Below are 22,527 nucleotides of genomic sequence, written 5' to 3'. Positions count from 1 at the left end.
CGCACCCTCCACTCAACCTCCGCTGGTCTATTAACCATCCCCACATCACGCCTCAGCACCATGGGTGCCCTAGCCTTCAGCTGCTATATATATATATATATATATATATATATATATATATATAATAGCATGACTTTGCCAGTCTAGGAAACCAATGGCTTGGTTTGTCATTGGATAATATGTTGGCAAGTACATTTTGCTACTTGCTAAAGCAAATGGTAAGGACAATTTACACAGGTCGAAAGTCCACACAATACACAATCAGCAATATTGTTTTAGCTGATTTAGGTCCAGATGACACTTGGTCCAATGAGTTCTGTCCCTTTTACTCCCTACAAACACTATTTACAGTAAACCAAACACATAAATGGAAACCAGAACCCTTTCGATATCAAAATCTTGTTCCATGCCAACATATTCTCCATTTATATGCAGTTATTTGTTTATAGAGATCTTACCTGCCCTGTGAAGAAAGTCATGGCCAAATTCCTCAGCAATGATCTGGAATGAGTAGAGAATAAATTATTTGTGACTCGATACAATTTACTAAATTCAGACTGTATCAAACTAACTGTGTTCTATACCTGTGGTGTGAGGAACTTCTGCATCCTGCAGGAGAGGAAAGGTTCATCCAGTATGCTGCTGACTGAGGGTCTCTGTTCAGGGTCACAATTCAACAGGTGAGACAAGAGAGAACGCAGTTCTTGGGAGTAGTGATCAGACACAGGAGGGTATGAGCCACTGATGATCTTCTGATACATGTTTGCCGTACCACAAGCCTTAAACTGGAAATAGGAGGAAAGAAAAGATGACCCATTCTTGTTTGTCAACCATTAGACATACAGGGAACAGATCTAAATCAGTATGTGAGAGAGCTTATTAGTTTATGATACATTAAATCTACATGAATTAGTAAACATCTCACAAACAGAATACTTACTGCAGGCTTAAGAGAGCACAGTCCACACAGGACACAACCTAGAGCCCAAATATCACTGAAAGTCAGAGGAGAGAGGACAGAGCAGACAAACAGACAGGCTGGGATCAGTTATCTGCGTATCTCAGTTTCATTGCTATGAAAAAAATTACTTAGACATTGAGAATGAGAGGTTTAAGTTTATAATAATAAATCTCCACTGAGCCAAGAAACCCAGACAGCCTTCCATGACTGCCTGTAGATGAGTGAAAATTCTTTAAAACTGAATGAGGACGGGGGGCGCTCGAGAGCAGCAACATGTGAACATGTATCCTTCCTGAGCTCCGCATGAAAACAACAATTTCGCTAAATTTCAGCCTCTAAAGCAACACCATACCTATGTAAAACAAGTCATAAACCTCTTACGATAATATAGCTGCACTTTTTTTTTCTCTTATCTCAGGTTTTTTCAAACTTAAAATCAAGCAACGTGTTCATGTCCAGCAAGAACAGGCCAAGACCAACTACAACTAAAGCCTCGGACTTCCCTGAGACGGGACCCCCCAAGGGCACGCCGGATCTGGCCGTCGCTACCATCATGGAAGCCATCAAAGCCTCGGACAATCGGTCTTGACTAAAATAGAAGGCTCAGTGACCGCACTGTCGACAGACCTGCATAATAAGATAGAAAGCCTCTCCAAAGAGCTCCGTGGAGAAATGGCCAAAGTTAGCTCCGAGCTACACGAAGCCCTGGAGAATGCTAACCAGGAGCTAAAGCTACACGCTACATCAATACGTAGCCTGGAGGACGGGGCTAACCAATACTCCGACCGGGTCACTGAGCTAGAAACACAGCTCACATCATTAACCTCCCATGTCAAGCAACTGGCAGTCAAGACTGAAGATTTGGAGTCAAGGCAACGCAGAGATAATTGTCGTATTATTGGCGTGGATGAAAGCTTCGGGGATGTCCGTATGGAGCGGCCAGTCGCTAAACTACTACAGGACTCACTGGGTCTGGACTATACCCCGAAACTCGACCGTGCACACAGAAGCTTACAGCCGAAGCCTAAACAGGGGGATCCCCCGCGGCCGATTGTTGTTAAGTTCCACTATTTCCAGGAAAAGATGGATATCCTGAGAAAAGCATCAAGCCAGCGCCCCATCCAGCATAACAACAAACGGATCTTCATTTATCCGGACTAAATCGCTGCTGTGAGGAAGCGTCGGGCTGCCTTCAGAGAAGCAAGAGAGCTGCTGAGCTGCTGCCCTAACACCAAGTTTGGCCTCCTGTTTCCCGTGACGTTGAAATCACTGCCCCACACGGTGAACAGAGATCATTCGATAACCCGGCTGAGGCAAAGGAGTACATTATCCGACGCTTACAGTCTGGGTACTCAGGTAACAGAGGTTGTGAATCCCACACCCACATGAAAAGCTGTGATGCCGCATATGTGACACACGGCCAGATTTGCTAAGCTATAACAGTGTTGAAAGCTGACATTAATCGATGTGACAATGTTTCTTCTATCATGGGTTTGTTTGTGCAAATGAGTTCGTAAATTATTAATATGTTGGTAATCAGCTTTCTCCCCCACTGTGCTACTTCATTACTCTTCTTGTAGTCATTCAGTTATTTATTTTATCTCCAAAATCAGCAGGAGGGATTCATTTAGAGTGGCTTTGTAGTCCGATTGGCTCTCTCTCCACTTTTGGTTTATCTTCAGCTTATTTTACTTAAATGAATCCCTCTAAATTTATATCTGCTCACCCTTGTTTGTTTTTTTAAAATTTTATTAATGTTATTATTATTATTATCATAATTTTTTTTTTTTCTCTTTCTCAGTTTTTTATTTTATTTTATTTTATTATTTATTTTCGACGTTTTTATAGCAACTAATTTTGGGAATTCTAGTTTTGAGGACAGTTACTTCTCTGCATTGTTTGACTCATGCATAGCTCCCTTAGTGTTTAGTTTAGTACCAAGTGTCCTTGTCGATGGTATGCTCGCCTGGAGACGGAGCAACCTACTTGATGGGCTGTTAGCCTACGGGGATGGGTACCAAGAGTTTTTATTTTCTTACTATTGTTTGTTAGCTTTCCACAATTGGGCTTTAAATTGGTTTGAACTATGTGTCTGTATTGTTAGACCCGACTATCTTCTGCAAGGACTTGATGACATAGCATATCTTTGTAAGTTTGAAATAACATGACATCGCAAAGACAGATAAACAGAGCTCCTGGCTCTGTCTCCTTCATTTCATGGAACATTAGAGGCATGAGCAATGCAATTAAACGCAATAACATTTTTAGCCATTTGAGATCATTTAACCCAGACGTCATATTTTTACAGGAGACACATTTAAAGGTCAACCATCATACAAGGCTGAGGAATAATTGGATTGGTCAGGTCTACCATTCCAACTTTAACCATAACTCTAGGGGTGTTGCAATCCTTTTTAAGAAGGGAGCTCAAATTTAGCCATACCAAAACGATTACAGACTCCAATGGTAGATTCATTATATTAATAGGTAAGCTTTGTAATTTCCCAATTATCCTCGTAAATATTTATGGTCCCAACTGGGATGATCCACAGTTCTTTACTAAATTAATTGCCTCTTTACCTGATGTCAACACCCATCAGCTTATCATGGCCGGAGATCTAAATTGCGTACTGCACCCACAATTAGATAGATCTAATCCCAAACCGGACAGTCAACTATCTAAATCAGGTGGTGTCCTTCAGTCTTTCATGCAGTTTTACAGCCTCACAGATCCATGGAGGAAACTAAATCTGGATACAAAACAATTCTCTTTTTTTTCACCTGTCCACAAAAGCTACTCAAGGATAGACTATTTTTTAATTAACAATAATAATAATAATCTCTATCCACATGTTACCATCTAAAAGTACCACAGTATTGTGGTATTGGATCACTCTCCTGTACAATTGGACATCCATTTTCCAGATAATGTCCAGCCCCAACGAACGTGGCAGCTTGACCATTCTCTGTTGCTATGTACTGAATTTAAGAAATTTGTTGCAGAGCAAATTGACCTCTTTCTCGAAACAAATGATTGTCCAGACATATCACAACGCATTCTTTGGGAAACACATAAAGTCTACATTAGAGGCCAGATAATTTCATATGTAGCCCATCAGAATAAACTACGCAATAAACGTCTCTTAGAAATTGAACAGTCCATATTGGACATTGATAAAAAATACTCAACATCTGCCACATCAGAGTTACAGAAAGAACGCACTTTGCTTCAGATGGAATTCAATAACCTCTGCACCAACCAAGCAGTAAGAAACTTACTTAAAAGATAAACAAAAACTCTACGAACATGGTGAGAAAGCAGGTCGACTACTCACACATCAACTCCGTCAAACAAACAGTAACTCTCAAATCACAGAAATAAACGTTGGTTCAGGTGTAACTACATGTGACCCAAAATGTATTAACAGTCAATTCAGAAAGTATTATTCAGACCTATATACATCGAATACTGATGCAAAGGCATGTTCAATACAATCCTTCTTAGACTCTCTAAATATTCCCACTCTTAATTCAGATGCTCAAACTTCGCTTGATCAGCCTCTCACCGCTAATGAGATACAAATTGCGATTAACTCCATGCAGAGTGGACGGGCCCGGGACCCGATGGGTTTCCCATAGAATATTACAGGACATTTGCATCCAAATTAGTACCTATTATGAAATCAATGTATGACGAAACTTTAGAATATGGCAGCCTACCACCAACCCTCACCCAAGCGACTATATCACTTATATTGAAGAAAGACAAGAATCCACTTGACTGCTCATCCTACAGGCCCATCAGTCTCCTCTGTTGTGACTATAAAATCCTGACTAAATCGTTGGCAAACTATTTGAATGATGTGATACCAACACTTATTCACCAGGACCAAACTGGTTTTAATCCAGGTCGGCAGCCATTTTTTAATACGAGGCGGCTCTTTAATGTAATGTACTCCACTCACCCAATATAGCTGCCTGAGGTAATCCTATCACTTGACGCCGAAAAGGCCTTTGATAGAATAGAGTGGGAATACCTGCACGCAGTCATGAAGACATTTGGATTTGGCGAAATGTTTTGTAATTTGATCAAAATTCTCTATAGTAACCCTACCTAAAACAAATGGTTTACTATCAACATACTTTCAAATCTTTAACGGGACACGTCAGGGCTGTTGCTTGTCACCATTTTTGTTTGACCTAGCCATATAACCTCTTGCTATAGTGGTGAGAGGTGATGAGGGAATCAAGGGCATTACGAGAGGAAACAAAATTCATAAGGCTGCGCTATATGCGGATGACCTACTTCTTTTTGTCACCGATCCGATTCAGTCTATACCTCACCTTCTACTTTTATTACAGGAATTTGGGAGTTTTTTTTCTTCCACCTGAGACATGTTGACAAAGTACGACCATTTTTAACCCAACAGTGTGTTAACTAAGAGATCACATCACTCTCATTTTAACTGACTGCACTGACTTCCTGTTTCTTTTAGAAATGATTTTAAAGTCTTTTTCATTACCTACAAAGCTCTTAATGGTATAGCACCTTCATGCATCTCAGACTTTTAAAAATATCCAATCACAGAAAGGCCTGAGATCCTCCACAGCTGATCATTTGATCATGTTCAAAGCTCCACATAGAAAGAGAGAAGCTGCTCTCATGATATATGCCTCAGTAGAGGCCGTTCTCCTCCTCTATTCGTATGATATCGTACAAAAAGTTAAGCTCTACTTTTCGTACGATATTATTATCGGAATTTAAATACAAGCAGTAACACGAGTGATCTTTGCACCTGCAGAAACAAGTCTCACTGCAGTTCTTAAAATAGCCACAAAATGTAATCTATTGATTAATATCCACGAATGTTATGTATTACTTTAAAAAAATAAAGGCTATATTATTTAACATTTAACCAGGAGATTTTACCCCTGTTGTGTCTTTATAAGTCCCAGGAAGACCAGATAATTCACTGACGATTTTATTTATATCCTCAACATTTCTTGACACAAAAACAAGAAGGTGTTGTGGATAACGCAACTAAATGCTGGGTGAATGTTATGACCATCAGTTTAATTATTTCACATTCGAGTTTTGTTTCTGCTGTTTTGGACATTAGCGGCTACTTTAGCCTACCCATGATCCTCAGCGAATGTTATTTGTTGTGAGGAATAATAAGAGAAAAAAACATTTGTGTCTCAAATCTTCTGCTCATAATTGTCTACAGCCTCTGCAGCTCAGATACACACTATGAGGATAATTATAAGGCTATGAAACAAGAATTTACATTAGTGGGCATTCCCAGTGACATCATGCACCCCTGCAATTCTGTCAGAAAATACACCACCTCTTCTAGAAAACTGTTGAAATTACAAATGTTTTGGTATTCATGTTTATTATGTTTAAATCATTGGCACCTTGTCCAAATTGTAAGAAATAATTGCATTTCAAGCATGTGATGCTCCTGTAATTTATATTTAAATTCACCTGTGGCAAGTAAGAGGTGCTGGCAATATAGAAATCACACTTGCAACCAGTTAAAATGGAGAGAAGTTGACTCAACCTTTGTGTTGTGTGTCTGTGTACCGAGCATGGAGAAAAGAAAGAAGAGCTAATAGTTGACTGACGATTTGGGAGCCAAAATTGTGTAAAAACAACCACTGTGCACAATGTCATCAAGACGTTTACAGCCCATGCCATGGCAAAGCCAAAATCCTTCTGGGAGAACGTACTGTGGACAGATGAAACCAAAAAGAGCTGTTTGCAGCAGTTTGCAAAAGAAGATTTAAGTAGAGAGGTGTAAGAAACTCTTTCGTCATTACAGGAAGCGATTGATTTCAGTTATTTTTCCATTGGGTGTGCTACCAAACATTAAAGCTGAGGGGTGCCGATAATTTTGTGCGGTCCATTTTTTGAGTTTGACTTTTTTTCTCCGTTTTTTGTGTTATTCCAATGCAAACGAAACAAATAAACATGTATACCAAAACATTTGTAATTGCAATCATTTTCTGGGAGAAGTAGTGTATTATCTGACAGAAGTGAAGGGGTGCCAATATTTTTTGGTCTGGCTGCATGTTAGTATGAAGACTCTACATGGCTCATGCTTTAAAAAATACTGACCTTTGAACATATTAGAAAGCTTAAAATAGGGTTTTAAAATGATATTTTTACTCAGTGTATCTGCTTCAGCTGAACTAGTAACTTCTGTATTTAGATGATCTGTGTTAAGAAAAAGTAAAGTATTGCTTTATTCCGGATATTACAGCCAAAACAAGAGTCGCACATTACCGGCCATAAGGATACCGGGTTGAGTCCTTAGCAACCACCATAGCAACATAATTAGATGTGAAAAAATCAGTAGGGACTAATTATAAAATCATACCAGCTCCATGCTGTGAAGGGTCAGAATATGAACTGTTTCGTAACTATCTCACTTTGTAATCCATTTACATGAATGAAGATGTAGTTTCAATGTAGACACTCGTGGGATCACTGGTGTGTCTGGCTAGTGGAGCGATGAATAAGACAAAGTGACGTACTTCCTGTTTTTTCTCTTTTTATTCCTCACAACAAGTAACGCTGAGGATCATGGGTAGGCTAATGTAGCCACTCCCATCATTGTTGTCCAAAACAGCAGAAACAAAATGTATTTAGTCGAGTTATCCAGGACACTTTCTTGTTTTTGTGTTAAGAAATGTTGAGGATATAAATAAAATATGTGAATTATCGGGTCTTTCCGGGACTTATAAAGACACAACAGGGGTAAAATCTCCTGGTTAAATGTAGAATAATATAGCGTATATATATATTTTTAAAGTAATATATAATATTCGTGGATTACTGGATTTTAATCAACAGATTAAATTTCGTGGCTATTTTAAGAACTGCCGTAAGACTTGGTTCTGTACTGATCACTCCTGTTATTGCATGTATTTAGATTCGTATGATGTCGTACGAAAAGTAGTGCACAACTTTTCGTACGATATCATGCGAATAGAGGATGAGAATACATTGACCAAAACTGTGGAACACCCTGATTTCGTAAACTATATGGGCAACCACTGTGGACATATTTAAAAAATAACTTAAAACATACCTTTACAGCAAAGCTTTTAATTAGTCTGTATTTTTAATCTTGTGTTTAAAAACGTATCTTTATATAGTTTCATTTTTTAATCTTTTTAACTTTTACCTCCTCTTATTTAAGTTTTTTTTCCCTCTATGCTTTTGAATTTTACTTGTTGTACTTGTTTGTTCTCATTTTATTGCTCCAAATGTAAAGCACTCTGAGCTGCATTTTATGTATGGAGGGTGCTATATAAATAAAGTTATTGTTATTATATTTAAAAAAACACAACATATCAGACTATCAGTTATTGAATGGTGGAATCCTGGACTTATGGCCATTGTTGTCCCTGACATGTTGCTTAATTTACATGCATACTTTAAATTAAGTAAGTTAATATTAACTTTATTGTCCTGAAGGAAATTTGTCTTGGGCTAAAAGTGCTGAATACAGCTGCACATAAACAACATACATGACAGACACAGTGACAGGACCAAAATATGTAAACAGTGAACACAATAACATAAGTATCCAATGAGGTAGGTGAGTTTCCTACTGCACATAGTTGAATATTGCACGTTTTCTTAAATAAACACATTAACATATTAAGGCACAAGGTAAAGAAGAAAATAATTACAATAAAACTACAATAAATACGCTACATGTCAAGACCTGACCAATAATAAATATTAATAAATAGTAAGTCTGTCTATCCATCTATATACATTAACATTCATTTACTATAATTGCATTCACTAATTTAAACTGCTTCCAGTGTTCTCTGAGCTTTCTCTTTCACAGGTAACCCGGGATTATTGACGTCAGGATGATAGATTAATGCTGTCGACCCGCTATTCTCCCATCCAGGACCTACTAACTTGTTGATTTTCTTTTTCAATGTACTTTCTCTCTCTTTACACCATAAATGAGACAAAAACAACATAGTGCATCAAGTTAGTACCTTTTGTTGTTGTATGGTTTCTCCTTACAGATCTCTGGTGATAGGTAAAGTGGTGTTCCTATCCATGTTGTTGCCAGTTCTCCAGTGCTGGAAATGATGAGAGAATAGTAAGTAGGCTGTATTATTATTTACTATTTCCATTTTAATCTTGGCTCTACAGAGATCTGCAGTCAGGGGATATTTTACAAACCTGTTCAGCACTCTTGCAACTCCAAAGTCCCCAAGCTGTACAGTCCCATCTTTAGTCAAAAATATGTTCTATGTAGAAATCATAAAATATATAATATCATTATCATGAGAAAAATGCATCATCATTGAGAAGATCATGTAGTACATGAAGTAATACCTGTGGTTTAATGTCCCTGTGGAAGGTTTTTCTATCATGGATGTGTTTTAGTGCCAAACAAATCTGCACAAACCAGTCCAGGATCTAAGAAAGGCAGAGGAACGTAAAGACATACTGAAAGTATCAACTTCCACTTTACACATAGTTTGTAATTCCAATGACCGAAAAAGCCAGGAAATAATATAAGGACATTAAAAAGATTTTAAAGACATATACAGTTAAGTGAAATAGAAAGTGATGAATTGTATCAACATGTTGTAAAGTTTCATCCTACAGATTAACAGACAGATCCTAAACATTAATTATTAACTTCAATAGTTAGTATCTTACTTGCTCTTCTGAGAAAAGTTTTCCTTCCTGAGATTTGATCTTCTTGGAGAGGTCTCCACCTTCACAGTAGTCCATCACAATATACAGACAGTCCCCCTCTAAAAGATTTTATACAGCGTAAGGAACATACAAATATCTGTGCATCAGGATATCATTACAGTCAATGACCTCTGTGATTCTTAAAGGTTTCAGCTAAGAACATTTTTACCTTCAAAAGATTCCTTATACTGGACAATGAAGGGATGACTCATGTTGGAAAGAACTTTAACTTCTTGTTGAGCTTTCTGCCTCTCTTCAGTCGACATCTGTCAAAGTGAGAGGAACAGATAATGATGTGAAAGAGCCAAGTAGTAAAGGAGAGCTCATATGAACACTGAAACTGTTGAACATTATACATGGACTGTATTTATACAGTCCATGTATACATATGGTGCTTACATCAGATATGTTAATCTCCTTGATGACATATTGGTGTCCATCTTCTTTGGATTTGACAAGGATGACTCTTCCAAATCCACCTTTGCCAATTTCCTTAACCTGTTCATACTTGTCCATGTTAGTGGAATGACTGTCACTGCATGTTTGTTCTGCAGAGAGAAGAACATATTGTAAAGCTGGAGCCTATCAGGGTTTCATATCAAGAACTGCAGAGACTGTAAAAAAACACAATATAATAAATCATTTGGACTGTGTGTCATCTTGTAACCTTTCTATCTTTGGGTTAGGGTTACCAGTGTCAAAAAGATGGCTCACTTTTAACTCTATGGTTGTTCCACTCATGTGAATTTAACAGTCCTTAAACCTCTTTCTTGTACAATGATAACTCTTTCTCTCACACATTTGTTTCCTCTCCCAATTTTTTCTCAGCTTTTGTCTATTTTGGTGTCTCATAAGCAGATATTAGTGTTACCAATGAACAAACAGATAAGAGCATTTTAACTGTACACTTTTTTGGTATGTGATGAAGCTTTTAAATAGTTTATGTAGAATGTTTTCATAATTCTACATGAGAGCATTTCAATTGTGTTCAGTACACTTTACTAGTACATGTAAAGACTTTACAATATTAAATAATAAATAAAGTGTTCCAGTTGTGTATGTAACATACAGCTGTATGTGTGTGAATGAGCCTTGTTTTACATGTGTATGTGAGGAAAAGTACATGTATATGCATGGTAATTATGAATAATGTCCCTAATGTTGCCTCATAGTGAGATGCGCCTTAGTGAAGGGGAACATGAAGTGAGAGAGGTAAAGCAAAGACATTGCTTGAGCTGAAAGCTGTTTTAAAACTAAGTTAGTCACTGTCAGTGATCAGGTGCAGAATAGTGATGAATAGTAACTCGAGATGGGTTTACTCGCAGGAGCAAACAAGAGGACAGCGAGCGAGGGTGTAAATGATTCTGAAAATGGTCTGTTGATGTTAATTTGATGCATAGCCTTGTTTTCCCTTTAGTTCCGTTATCCACTTCCTGTTTCCTAAAGCTTTTGTTTTGACAGTGTATTTTTTTTTTTTTGGATCTTTTATTTCGAAACATGAAGTGGACGCAACTGTCATCTTAGAGACGGTGCCTTGACAACAAAAGGGGCCCGTCAATTAAAGGTGAATGGAAAGTTATTCAGTTAATTTGTGATAAATTAGTATTACGTCTGTGATAATCAAGTGGTATAGCTGGAATGGGAACAAGGTATTATTTGTTTTATTTTCTTAAAAGATTATATATAATATATTTATGTTAAGTAGCCTAATATTTGATGATAACAGATATATGTAAATGTTATATTATAACGTTACTTGTGATTTATGTTTGATAAAGATGTTAGTGAATCATAGCCTAATCTATCTGTTAATTTTAATGGAGTTTGATTGACGTTTGTGTTTGTGATTTGTGTTATATACGCTAATTTTTGAACATACATAATAAAAAGCTTCTTTAAACATCAGTACGCTTAACCACTCTCCGGCTGAGGTCGATACACAGATAGCTAGAGAGTGAATGAGAAAGAGGGATGACAAACTAAGTGAATAAGAGAAATTAGACTTCATTTGCTGGTAGTGATAATCACAGTGATTGTTTTCAAATAAGAAACAAAAAAACATCAAACACTCATCAGATTATTTACTGTGGAGACAGGTTCAGAGTACTGCAGTGAAGTTAGTTTTAAGTTGGATACTCGACAGACATTCGCTCCAGCGTGGGTAAACCTCTTTTGTAGCGCCCATGGATGGTAGCCTACCACCCAGTGCGACTCTAGCGACGCTTCAACATTTCAAGTGCACCCGTATTGCAAACACATTGTAGAACTTTCCAGTAGGCAGTTTCTGTGTGGGAGGGGGCGTGTGCTGTTCATTACCAAGGGCAGGTGGTTAAGTTTCGTTTTCATCATTACACTAATTCTCAGGACCGGTACGCTTGTCGGTGAGTAAGGAACAATAGTAGTAATATTTCTATGTTAAAATTAAGAGTGCAGGGATAAGTGTGTTATTTTGTGAATAATACCTTGTTCTGTGGTTATGTTGCAGGTTTACAACCTAATAATACTAGTTCTACAACTATGTATGTGCAATAAAATCGTGTGGAGAACTGAGTTGTGTCCACCGTACTTGTCCTGAGACCGTTCCAGAGGGAGTTTATTATACCAAGCAGTGTGAAAAGCAAAGCAGTTTAATAAAATCTGGACACACATGGACACAGAAGACGGCTACAGCGTGTACCGACTTCCTGTTTTCAAAATAAAAATTAATCACCGTCAGATCCTGATCGATCCGGTCTATCGCGTGCGTAAATGCGCACCTCCTCTCTTTCTCAGTTTGGAGATGGACTTATTGTTCAGCTGCTGTATGAAGTTGCAGCTGACTGTCACATACAGCCATCTGCGTGTCACTCTCAGCTGCAGATTAGCTCAAAATCTTTTGTGGGTAGATCCATAAAACAGAGCAGACTGCAGGTGAAAATACTTCACGGTGCTTTAACATTCTCAGAGAAAGCCTCTGATGAAACACCACCACACTCTGAACAATATTACACACACAGCATAGGCGAAGTTTGAACTTTAAAAATAACTAAAAATGTAATGTACAGCTATAGGCTGCAACACAAGGATTCATACATGAAAATTGATCAGGATAGCCCACAGGCTACTGCAGGTGTGTTTTCATAACTAATATGCCCAATGGATGAAATTACTATGGCAGCAGAATTCGCCAAAACCGCAAAATAAAACGGCTGCCGTGGCACCTACTGCAGCTATAATTAGGCTATAACACAGAGGTCTGTAGGATAAATTTTATGTAACCCATGTGCAATTACGCATTGCGCATGCACAATCATTTACTTTGGTTGGCTGACTGTGGGCAGTTTGTTTTCTGCTGGACCAGTGTGGGATGAATAGGGTAATATTTTATTGATTCATTTCTTGTTCAGTCTATGGGAGAGTCTGAGACTGAAACGAGACGGCTGAAGAGCTTTTCCACATTAAAAGCCGCAGGCGCAGCTGTCGGCTTCAAGAGCTTTCAAGAACTTTGTCTCGTCACTTCAAAATTTCAATTCATTTATTTTTCGTTCTCATAACAGCTTTATGCAGATGACACGCAGATATACCTAGCACTGTCCCCCAATGACTACAGACCAATACAGTCATTGTGTCACTGTTTAGAGCAAGTAACACATTGGATGAACCAACATTTCCTTCAATTAAACCAGGAAAAAACTGAGGTAATTGTTTTTGGCAATAAAGAGAAGAGGATTGCTGTCAGTAAACATCTCGAGTCACTCTCTCTAAAAACTAGCGACCAAGTCCGAAACCTTGGCGTGCTGATAGACTCAGATCTGACCTTCAGCAGTCACATCAAATCAATCACCAAAACCGCCTTCTATCAGCTTAAGAACATATCCAGAGTGAAGGGTTTTATGTCTCAAACAGACCAGGAGAAGTTGATTCATGCTTTCATCTCCAGTAGACTCGACTACTGTAACGGTCTTCTGACTGGACTCCCACAAAAAAGCATTAAACAGCTGCAGCTCATTCAGAACGCTGCAGCTCCAGTTTTAACCAGAACAAAGAGATCAGAGCACATTACTCCTGTTCTCTTTACACTGGCTCCCAGTCAGCTATATAATAGATTTTAAAGTTATGCTACTGGTCTACAAATCACTGAATGGTTTAGGTCCAGAATACATGAATGACATGTAAGGGTTATATGTATGTTTTAATGTTTGGGTTTTATTTTTATTTCTCAAATTGCATGTTTTTATGTTTTTTATTTCCAATTCTTACTGTTAAATGTTTGTTTTCTGTAAAGCACATTGAGTTACCATTGTGTATGAAATGCGCTATATAAATAAAGCTGCCTTTAAACATATTTCTAAATGTTTAAATAGCAAAACGAAAAATCAACTCAGTTCATAATAAAGTTCTCAAACAGTGATCGAAACATTATATCTCCACCAATACGTTATGGATCCATTCAGTAAAAAAGGCAAATAATAATAGAATTCAGAATAGAATTCACACAAAATAAATAAAAAGTAATTCAAGTGTGCTGTAATTTAGTAAACAAATACACAAGCTGTACAAATAGCTATTCCTTATTCAATTGTTTTTCTCCCATCAGGCACATCACAGAAAGATCACTGACAAAAGTATAACTCACCTTACATTTATCAATCTCTGAGTTGTTTTCACCCATGCAGCACTCAGCTGGTAAAATGTCTATTCGTCCTGGCTGTTGATGGAGTGAAACACTAACCTTCATATGTCAAAGAGGTTCTGCTTTACCTTTTTTTAACTGTTGGTGAAGCTACTTTCACTTTTAGTTTGCACATAATGATCATCTGGTTTCTCTGAAACAAAGCCTCCATTTACAGTAAATCACATGATGAAACCTAAACCTGTCTCAGTGCAGAGTTAATTTTAAAAAATGATTCAGGGTTAAATTTCTCACATAAACATTTCAGTTATAATGGAAAACAGATGTTCATTGAAATACAGTACACAAACATAAGAACACAAACAAGAAACATGAGTACAACTGCCAGGCAAGGTAAGTTTATTTGTTTAACACATTTCATCAACAAGGCAATTCAAAGAGCTTTATAAAACATAAAAATAAAAACCGGTGTATAAGGCTCAGTCTGTTTTGGGCAGTGTCATCCTGAGAAAAACACTTTTCAATTAAAGACTGGTTTATTTGAATGCATCAGTAGTTATTCATTTATAAACACATATGTTTATACTCCAAAACTTTCCCAATTGACTTTTATTAGAAACACAATTAAAACACACATATTACACCTGAAACAGTGTGTTGGGTTAATGGTCCAGTAATGATTTGTTTAACTGAACTGGACCAGTATATTAACTCAGACCGGGTTCAGTTAGGCTAAGTTTAAATAACCTTTTAAAATAACACAGTAACTTTACATATTTAATACAGTGTGTAGCTGTGTGCTCACTGAGTCCCAAAAACTTTTCATCAGAGCTGTCGCTGTGCTGTAAGTCTCACCAAGCTCTCCAAAATAAGACGATCCGATATGTATCTCGATACATGGAGTACAATACGTTTCAGGAACGATACATTTTAAAATGTGATTCGATTCGGTATGATTCAATGGATTATGATGTAATCTCATACAGTCCTTTGTTTAAAGTGGACATTAATTTTACATTATAAATTAACATTAATCAATCCTATAAAAATGGAATTGCTTACCTTCAAATATATGTATTATATAAAAGACCAGGGAACAAGTGTTTTTGTTATTTTTGACATGTATCAGTTCAGAACCACGTCATTTTGTTTATGACATTATGTTTTATAATACATTGCATGTTGAGAACGTTGCAATACCCCTCTGACAATGAAAAGAAACCTAATATTCAATCTTCATTATTGGCACAAATTAGAGGCAAAGAAACTAGTAAAGGAGGTGAAAGAAATAAAACATTTAGAGAGAGTTCTGTTTAGGCTCTGATCAGAGCCTGAGCTGCTGAGGTAGAACATTAAAACACAATTTAAAAAGACATCCCTTGTTTCATTTTGTAATGTCATAAGTGTTGAGCCAACACAAGAGAGTTAAAGTAAAAATCGGTATCCAGCCTGACATTTCCAGTAAAACCTGCAAATATAATTTTAACTTTGGAAACAGACAGATGACTATTTATTCTAAAGCTCTGCTCCTCTCTCAGCATGGACTGACACTGTGGGGAATTAACTGCAGCTTCCTTAAAAGACGAAGCGGGACATCGTTGTTGTAGTTTTGGTTTTTACTAACAAACGGCAGTAAACGTTACATCTTTCTCGTCTTACTTATTATTAGTCTAAACTACTTCTTCTTTTGTTCTCAACTTTGACCTCTCATACAACACAAATGCCACCTTGTGGTCTTAAAGTGCTATAACCTAAATTAAATAATGTTTTTACCTTAACTTAAAGGTACATTTTATCCTTAATATAAATCATGAAATATACATAAATCAACTTTACGCACCATTGTTGCCACCTTTTGGAGAAATCATCTGGCAGCTCCTCGTCCCAGTCTATGCCCCTCTGCCAAATGTCCTGAAAGAGACATTTCACTCTTATTGTGAATGGTGTCAGAAATCCCATAGGATCGAACAACTTGGCTGAAGAGCGCAATACACTCCTCTTTGTGATTTCTTTGTCCTTAAAATGTCCATAAGGTGTTGGATGTTAAAAACAAAATCATCAGTCTCTGGCCTTCACACTAGGCCAAGCACCTTTAACACACAGCCGTGTGTCTCCGTTTCCTTGGTGAAGTCAAAGTCACTCTGGAGCCACTTGGCCTTCAGTTCGAGTGAGTTTGTTGTCCACTTGCAGAGGATCATGCTTGCATCAGACATGATGTCCTTTGCACTCGTTGTCAGTGTGTTAGCTGACTTGTGGATGACTTGTTTGGTATTTCTCTAGATCAGTGGTCTCCAACCCTGCTCCTGGAGAGCTACTGCCCTGCATGTTTTAGGTATCTCCTCACTCTAACACACCTGATTCTAATAATCAACTCGTTATCAAGCCCTTTGACGAGCCTCAGCTGCTTGATAACGAGTTAGAGTGAGGAGATACCTAAAACATGCAGGTCAGTAGCTCTCCAGGAGCAGGGTTGGAGACCACTGCTCTAGATGATGCCTAATTGTGGCTGCCAGCAAAAATGGACTTGATGACACACCAAACACCACACGAGTTTTTCTGAGTACACGTAGCTTGGTGTCCTTAGCATCAGGGGGACCAGTGAGCCACAGGAACATCAACACATCTCTGTCCTCTTCTGTGATGGATATCTGTAGGAAGGCCTTTGTAATGTCTGACATGAATGCAATTGGATGCAACCTGAACCTGACAAGGATGGTGAGGAGGTCTGGGTTCAAGTTCGGCCCTGTGAGCAGACAGTCATTGAGAGATGGACAGTCGTCCCCATGTGCAGAGGCATCAAAAACGACTCTCAGCTTGCTCGTTGCCTTGTCCTCTCTTATCACAGCATGGTGAGGTAAGTAGTTATTTTCAGCTCCAACTGTGACCTGGGTCTCTCGGACATCTTCACATATCCTCTGTTGGAGATAGTCCTCAATCACATCATTGTACCTCTTAAACAGAGTCACATCAACCTTAAGTTTTCTTTTCAGACCTTCAAATCTCTTTTGGGCAATTCTCAGATTGTCTGGAAGTTCTGGTGCATCTTGGTGCCATGGCATCTCAACGTCATATTGCCCTTCCTTGTAGTTGTCCTCTGCTCGTTCCTCACCTTTGCTGGATATGCCCAGGAACTCTATTTCCCAGAATGCACACAGCTGGTCTGAAACCTGCACAGTCTCTTCAGTGCAGATCTTCATGCATGAAGCTTCACTCATGCTTAACATGGACACTGGGCCTTGTACTGTCCAGCCAAACATGGTTTCTATAGCAACTAAGAGGTCTGACAGTCTCTCAACTCTGCCAGAAACCATTCTCCAGTAGTAGTCAGCACCTATCAATACTGACAGTTCCAGGTCTTTATTAGTACTGTCTGAGACATCTGCTGATGTCAGTCCTCTTCTCTTTAACTGTTGTCAGATTTGCTCTCCAGGAACCTGCATGATGGCAGAGCTATCTTGTGGCCTTTCAACAGCTTCAATCTCAAGTGTTTTTTCTTTGTCACAGATGTTTTGCAGAGTTAACTTCACAACATTGCGCTCAACTGTTACTGGTGTGTCACAGTCAAATGTGTGTAGCTTTAAAGTCTCTTTTCTCACAACAGGCAATCCTAGGGCCTTTACCTGCTTCTCCAGAACAAAGCTCCGTTGACTCCCTCCATCCATAAGACAGCGCACTTCCTTCTTCCAACTTGTTCCCTCTGCCAAAGCTGTTATTGTTTGCAGGAGAACTGTATTCTGCTCTACAGGGCTTTTTTCTACGTAAATCATCAGCTACTCTTCACATCACACTGAACTTGGAATTACTTGAATGTGGAATTATCCTCACTGTGTTGTCTATAAGTTTATGAAGTTTTCAAAGTAGACAACGCATGTAGGCCCATATAAAGAAGGTTGTAACTGTTAGCACCCCTCCACTATTCCAGCAGCTATGTTCATATTCAGCCACATCTGCCTTATGTCAGGGCAGGAAATGTTTTCTTCATGAACAGAAATTTTCCCCTGGACTAAAGAGATTACAGATGTATGTTTATTTATTTTAAACATTCACTAATCAAATGACATGACAATAAACTGGACCGTGTGTTGACCACAACAGAGCGCGTCCCCTCATGCTGTGGCTGTAGTTATATCTCACACAGACTTCGCCCTCTACTGGACTCTATGGGTATAACCTTCCTCCAATCGCATACACGCGATGGCCCACTGAAAATTTACTACCGCTGGTCGCGTGATTTCCTTGTCCACCGTCGGCTCACGCCACGTTTGGCTAGGCCTCACCGCCCTCCCCAGAAGGGAATGAGAGGAACTTCTACGGCGGGGCAGAGGACAAACTGCCCCGCCGTAACGCAACGGCAAGGAGGAGAGAGCGTCGCCAGCGTCAAAGCTTCCCCACGGCGACCCCCTTTGCAAACCCCACCGGGGCGCTACACAGCAGCACCCTCCGTGGGACCCCAGCGCGGCTCGTCCAGCAGTACGCGGCACCAGCAGACAGACGCCCAGGCCGAGACTGTCCGGCTCCTGGGGCGTGCAGCGACCGGCCAAATGACTAACAGGAGGGATGGCGCAGACAGGCTGCCGCGCCACCCTCCCTCATTGATCACATGGTTTTGTGTGTAAATGTTCTGCTTGTGCCACTGAGTGTTATTGTTCTGTGGATGTTCAAATGTTTTTATTAAAACATGTTACTCCACCAAAAGAGATTTATCCTCCATGCCCCCGGCTTCCTGTGCGGCCCCGGCCGATGTAGCCCTCACTGCGCCGTCAGACGGGCTGCCGGTATTGTGTGCTTCATTGTTACACCCCCGCAGCGGGCCTCGTACACGGGCCCCTTCGGTCGCGGTTACACAAGCACACTCACACAACACACCCTCTGTCTCCTCCGTTGTGAGAAACTCGGCAGAGCGGAGCACTGTTGTCTCTTCCAACCGGGTAAAGACTGCCGTTGTTCCCCCATATGAGCGCTACAACCGGTGGCGATGCATGAGAAATGATCGCTCCCCACTGGTTGTAGCGACCACACAGTTAGCCTCACACGTTTCTGGCCGACACCATGTTACTCCCTCGGTCGGGCCGGTGCAGCGTGCTCACGGGCTGAGTGATGATTGTCAACGCTGTGCCTGTGGTTACGACGGCGAATACATCCATCGCTCAGGCCGGTGTGACAGGGCTATGTCCCCGAACAATGAGACGGTTGTCTCGCGTAACGCCCGCTCAAACCGTAACATTGGCTATTTGTTCTTTCGTTCGCTTAACCCGCACCGCTGTAGTGAAACGATCGGGTTAACGCGAGCTATCTCCCCGTCGAACACCGGAGCAGTCAAGGTTATTAGCTGCTCCACAACCCAGGGGATGACAGCTGGCTGCTCGCTGGTGGTACCTGCAGCCCCTCGCAAGCACCGAGTGGATCACGCTGCCTCGAGGGTCACGCTGCCTTGAGGGTCACGCTGCCTTGAGGATCCATGACGCATGAAGCTGCAACGGGGCCCACGTGTTACAGCCTTGACGGTTATGCAGGCGCTGGGGCACATGGCAGCGGACACCCGGTGGTTCCACTGGGACTGCTTCACATGCGTCGCCTGCAGAGATGGTTCGCCAGCCTATGCTTAGACCTCAGGAGGCAGAAGTTTCGGCTGCTGAAGGTCCCCCAAACAGTGCAGGGCAACCTGCGGTACTGGGGGTCCCCACAACGTTTGTTGACCGGGACACCGCTGGGACGAGTGACCTCGTACACGTCGGTGTTCACGGATGCCTCCCTGATGGGGTGGGGAGGCACCTGCCTGGGGAGGGCGGTAGGTGGTGTGTAGCATAACACAGACAAGCTAACAGTGATATTAAGTTAAGGAAACAAACACAGGCGGCTGGCTAAAACATAAATCTACATCATCTGAGGCAGAACCTGCTCAGAAAAAAACGACAAACTAGAAAAGAAAAACTAATGCAAACAGCGCCATGTGATGTCAACATTATCAACGTTAATCCTCAGACAAGTAACTGTGACGTTACTATAGTAACACGTTTCAGGCTAACGGCTCAGAGTATATGAACGGCTCCAACTAAACAGGTGATATTAGCTGCGCAATGTGTAAAATGCTGCGGTGCTGCGCGTTTTATCAGCTGATCAGCTACAAAACGTCAATTTTAAGTCACTCAGATGTTTCTCATTCAGCAGACCGGAAGAGAAAGAGTGAGGCAGAAACAACAAACACGTGATGCTACTGAAGCTGAATATCACTACTTAACTGTATAATACTATATAACTTGTAATTACTATAAAATATAGTACAGAGAATAAGTTAACTATATAAGATAGACTCAATGGCTTAACCTGTGCAATCTAATTTAATCCAATACAGCAGCTCTGCTATAAATTCTACATTTATGAAGCTTATACATTTTTTTGACAAAAAGGTGAAAATTCTGCTTTATGTTTATTATTGAGTGATGGTGGTGTATTAGGATGCATTATATTGAAAGGTGTTCCTAATATTTTGTCCACTCCATTAACATACAATGAGAGGGGCAAAATATTAGGAACATCATTCAATGTAATGCACCCGAGTACACCACCACCACTTAGTACAACCTCATTAATAAACAAAGTAGAATTATCAAATTTTTTAAAATGTCAACAAAAACTAAAAATGTATGAACTTAAAAAAAAGCAGAATTTATAGCAGAGCTGTTTTATTGGATTAAATTATATTGTATTGCACGTGTTCCTAATGAAGTTGCAGGTGACTATAGTTCAGAGAATAAAACTACTAAAGTGTATACTAAATAACTAATTACTATATTATATAGTTCAGAGAATACCTTAAATTGAAGGAAAGTGACAGAATACAATTTGCGGTAGTAGTAGGCTATCTGAAATTATTACAATAGGTGTAATGTTTTATTGTCAAGGCTAGTTTACACGTGGCTGACTTATAGCCTACTTTTGACAAGACCCCCCCCTCCCGGTCAGACGGCAACCTCTCTTTTTTGTGCCTCAGGATCATTGGGAGCATGATTAATCACAGAAGGAGGTGACCCCTTAGCCCATGAAGCTCCAGCATCCAGATAATTTCATAGTCAGAGTCATAACCATACCGTCAACTGTCAAAGTAGGGTGCACCCCAACAGAAACAATGCCTTGCACTAGACCACAGTCAAAATATTGATCCTTCCAGTGCCCTGACAATAATTACACACTCTGTCACGACCATCTTTAACATGAGAGGCTTTAAATAAAATAATTTGCTGGCTCAGATGCTGAACTGTGTTTGCTTTCTGTTCACTCACAGTTACAATGTGCTGAGGGAGGGAGTTTTTAAATTGCTCTAAACAATACTAACTCACAAAGTCCCTCAAAACAGCTAACATTACTTGTGAAACACCAGTGATTAAAATGATCATCTAAAGGATCATCTTCCTTTAGGTTAAAGACTGTAGACAGTAGAAAAGTGAATGTGAAAGCATGAGTCGACCACGTAATAGAAAATCAACGTTCTCATCTGTCTACAGAGGGAAGTCTAAACTGGGGTTGATGACCGTGATGAACTGGGGCTTGACACTCTGCAGAGGAGTTGAGAGGAACACAAAAAGAAGATGTGGTCACAGAGCAGACTGTTGCAGGCTGAGAAATGACAAATGTGCAACCTTCCACTTTACCTCAGCCTCTGTTTATGTGCAGTTGTGAACGTTCAGCAACCCATCAGAACAAAACATTTCTGAGAAAGCATGTGCGAAAGTTTCAGCTCCTGTGTCAACTGACACTGAAGAATGAACGTGAGAGTGTTGTAAGACACTATAGATGTACGACATATGACAACTATCAACAGGCCTAATCACAAACCCTGATAAAGGGTATTGTAGCTCAAATATGACAGCCAGTAAACAAACAGTAAATATGAATTTAATAAATGGAACAACCACTAATTAATCTGGTGGTGTTTCCCTGGATTGTCTTTCAGCTTATGGCAAGTTCTTTAGCAGCTAATATGCAGCAATATCAAATTTTTCCTGTGCACAGTGAACACAGCCTTCCCCCCTGGACAGCCAGGACGACCAGTCTGTGTCCACTGACTCAGTAATCTCAGTCTCATCAATCACGGTGGTCACACATAATGCCAAAATGTGAAGTTACTGTCATATTACGGCCAAATAACACTTTTTTCTGTTTCAATTTACATAAGCAGAAAGACAACATGCACACATGGCACTTTTACTCGTT

The 22,527-nt window shown here is 39.8% G+C and overlaps 1 protein-coding gene across 1 annotated transcript; it reads right to left on the bottom strand.

Moving 5' to 3' along the window:
- Positions 1–578: 578 nt before the first annotated feature.
- Positions 579–10,220, bottom strand: LOC133983343 (serine/threonine-protein kinase Nek1-like). The gene is made up of 8 exons (XM_062422437.1): positions 10,104–10,220; positions 9,874–9,970; positions 9,666–9,763; positions 9,336–9,419; positions 9,180–9,247; positions 8,990–9,076; positions 941–995; positions 579–785 (listed from the first exon to the last, which is right to left on the bottom strand). Exons 1-8 carry the CDS (start codon positions 10,218–10,220, stop codon positions 579–581), a joined length of 813 nt encoding a protein of 270 aa, XP_062278421.1.
- Positions 10,221–22,527: the final 12,307 nt, after the last annotated feature.

The sequence above is a fragment of the Scomber scombrus genome, chromosome 1, assembly GCF_963691925.1.
Source record: "Scomber scombrus chromosome 1, fScoSco1.1, whole genome shotgun sequence".
Classification (NCBI taxonomy): Eukaryota; Metazoa; Chordata; class Actinopteri; order Scombriformes; family Scombridae; genus Scomber; species Scomber scombrus.
This window is presented reverse-complemented; position numbering and strand designations above follow the sequence as displayed.

What these genes read in the sequence shown, in the direction of transcription:
- LOC133983343 (XM_062422437.1), bottom strand. Translation starts at nt 10,220, where the DNA reads ATGGACAAGTATGAACAGGTTAAGGAAATTGGCAAAGGTGGATTTGGA. An exon ending in GTTGCAAGAGTGCTGAACAG is followed by an intron (nt 9,077 to 9,179) that starts GTTTGTAAAATA and finishes CATCATTTCCAG; the next exon opens with CACTGGAGAACTGGCAACAA. An exon ending in TGTGCTCTCTTAAGCCTGCA is followed by an intron (nt 786 to 940) that starts GTAAGTATTCTG and finishes TCCTATTTCCAG; the next exon opens with TTTAAGGCTTGTGGTACGGC.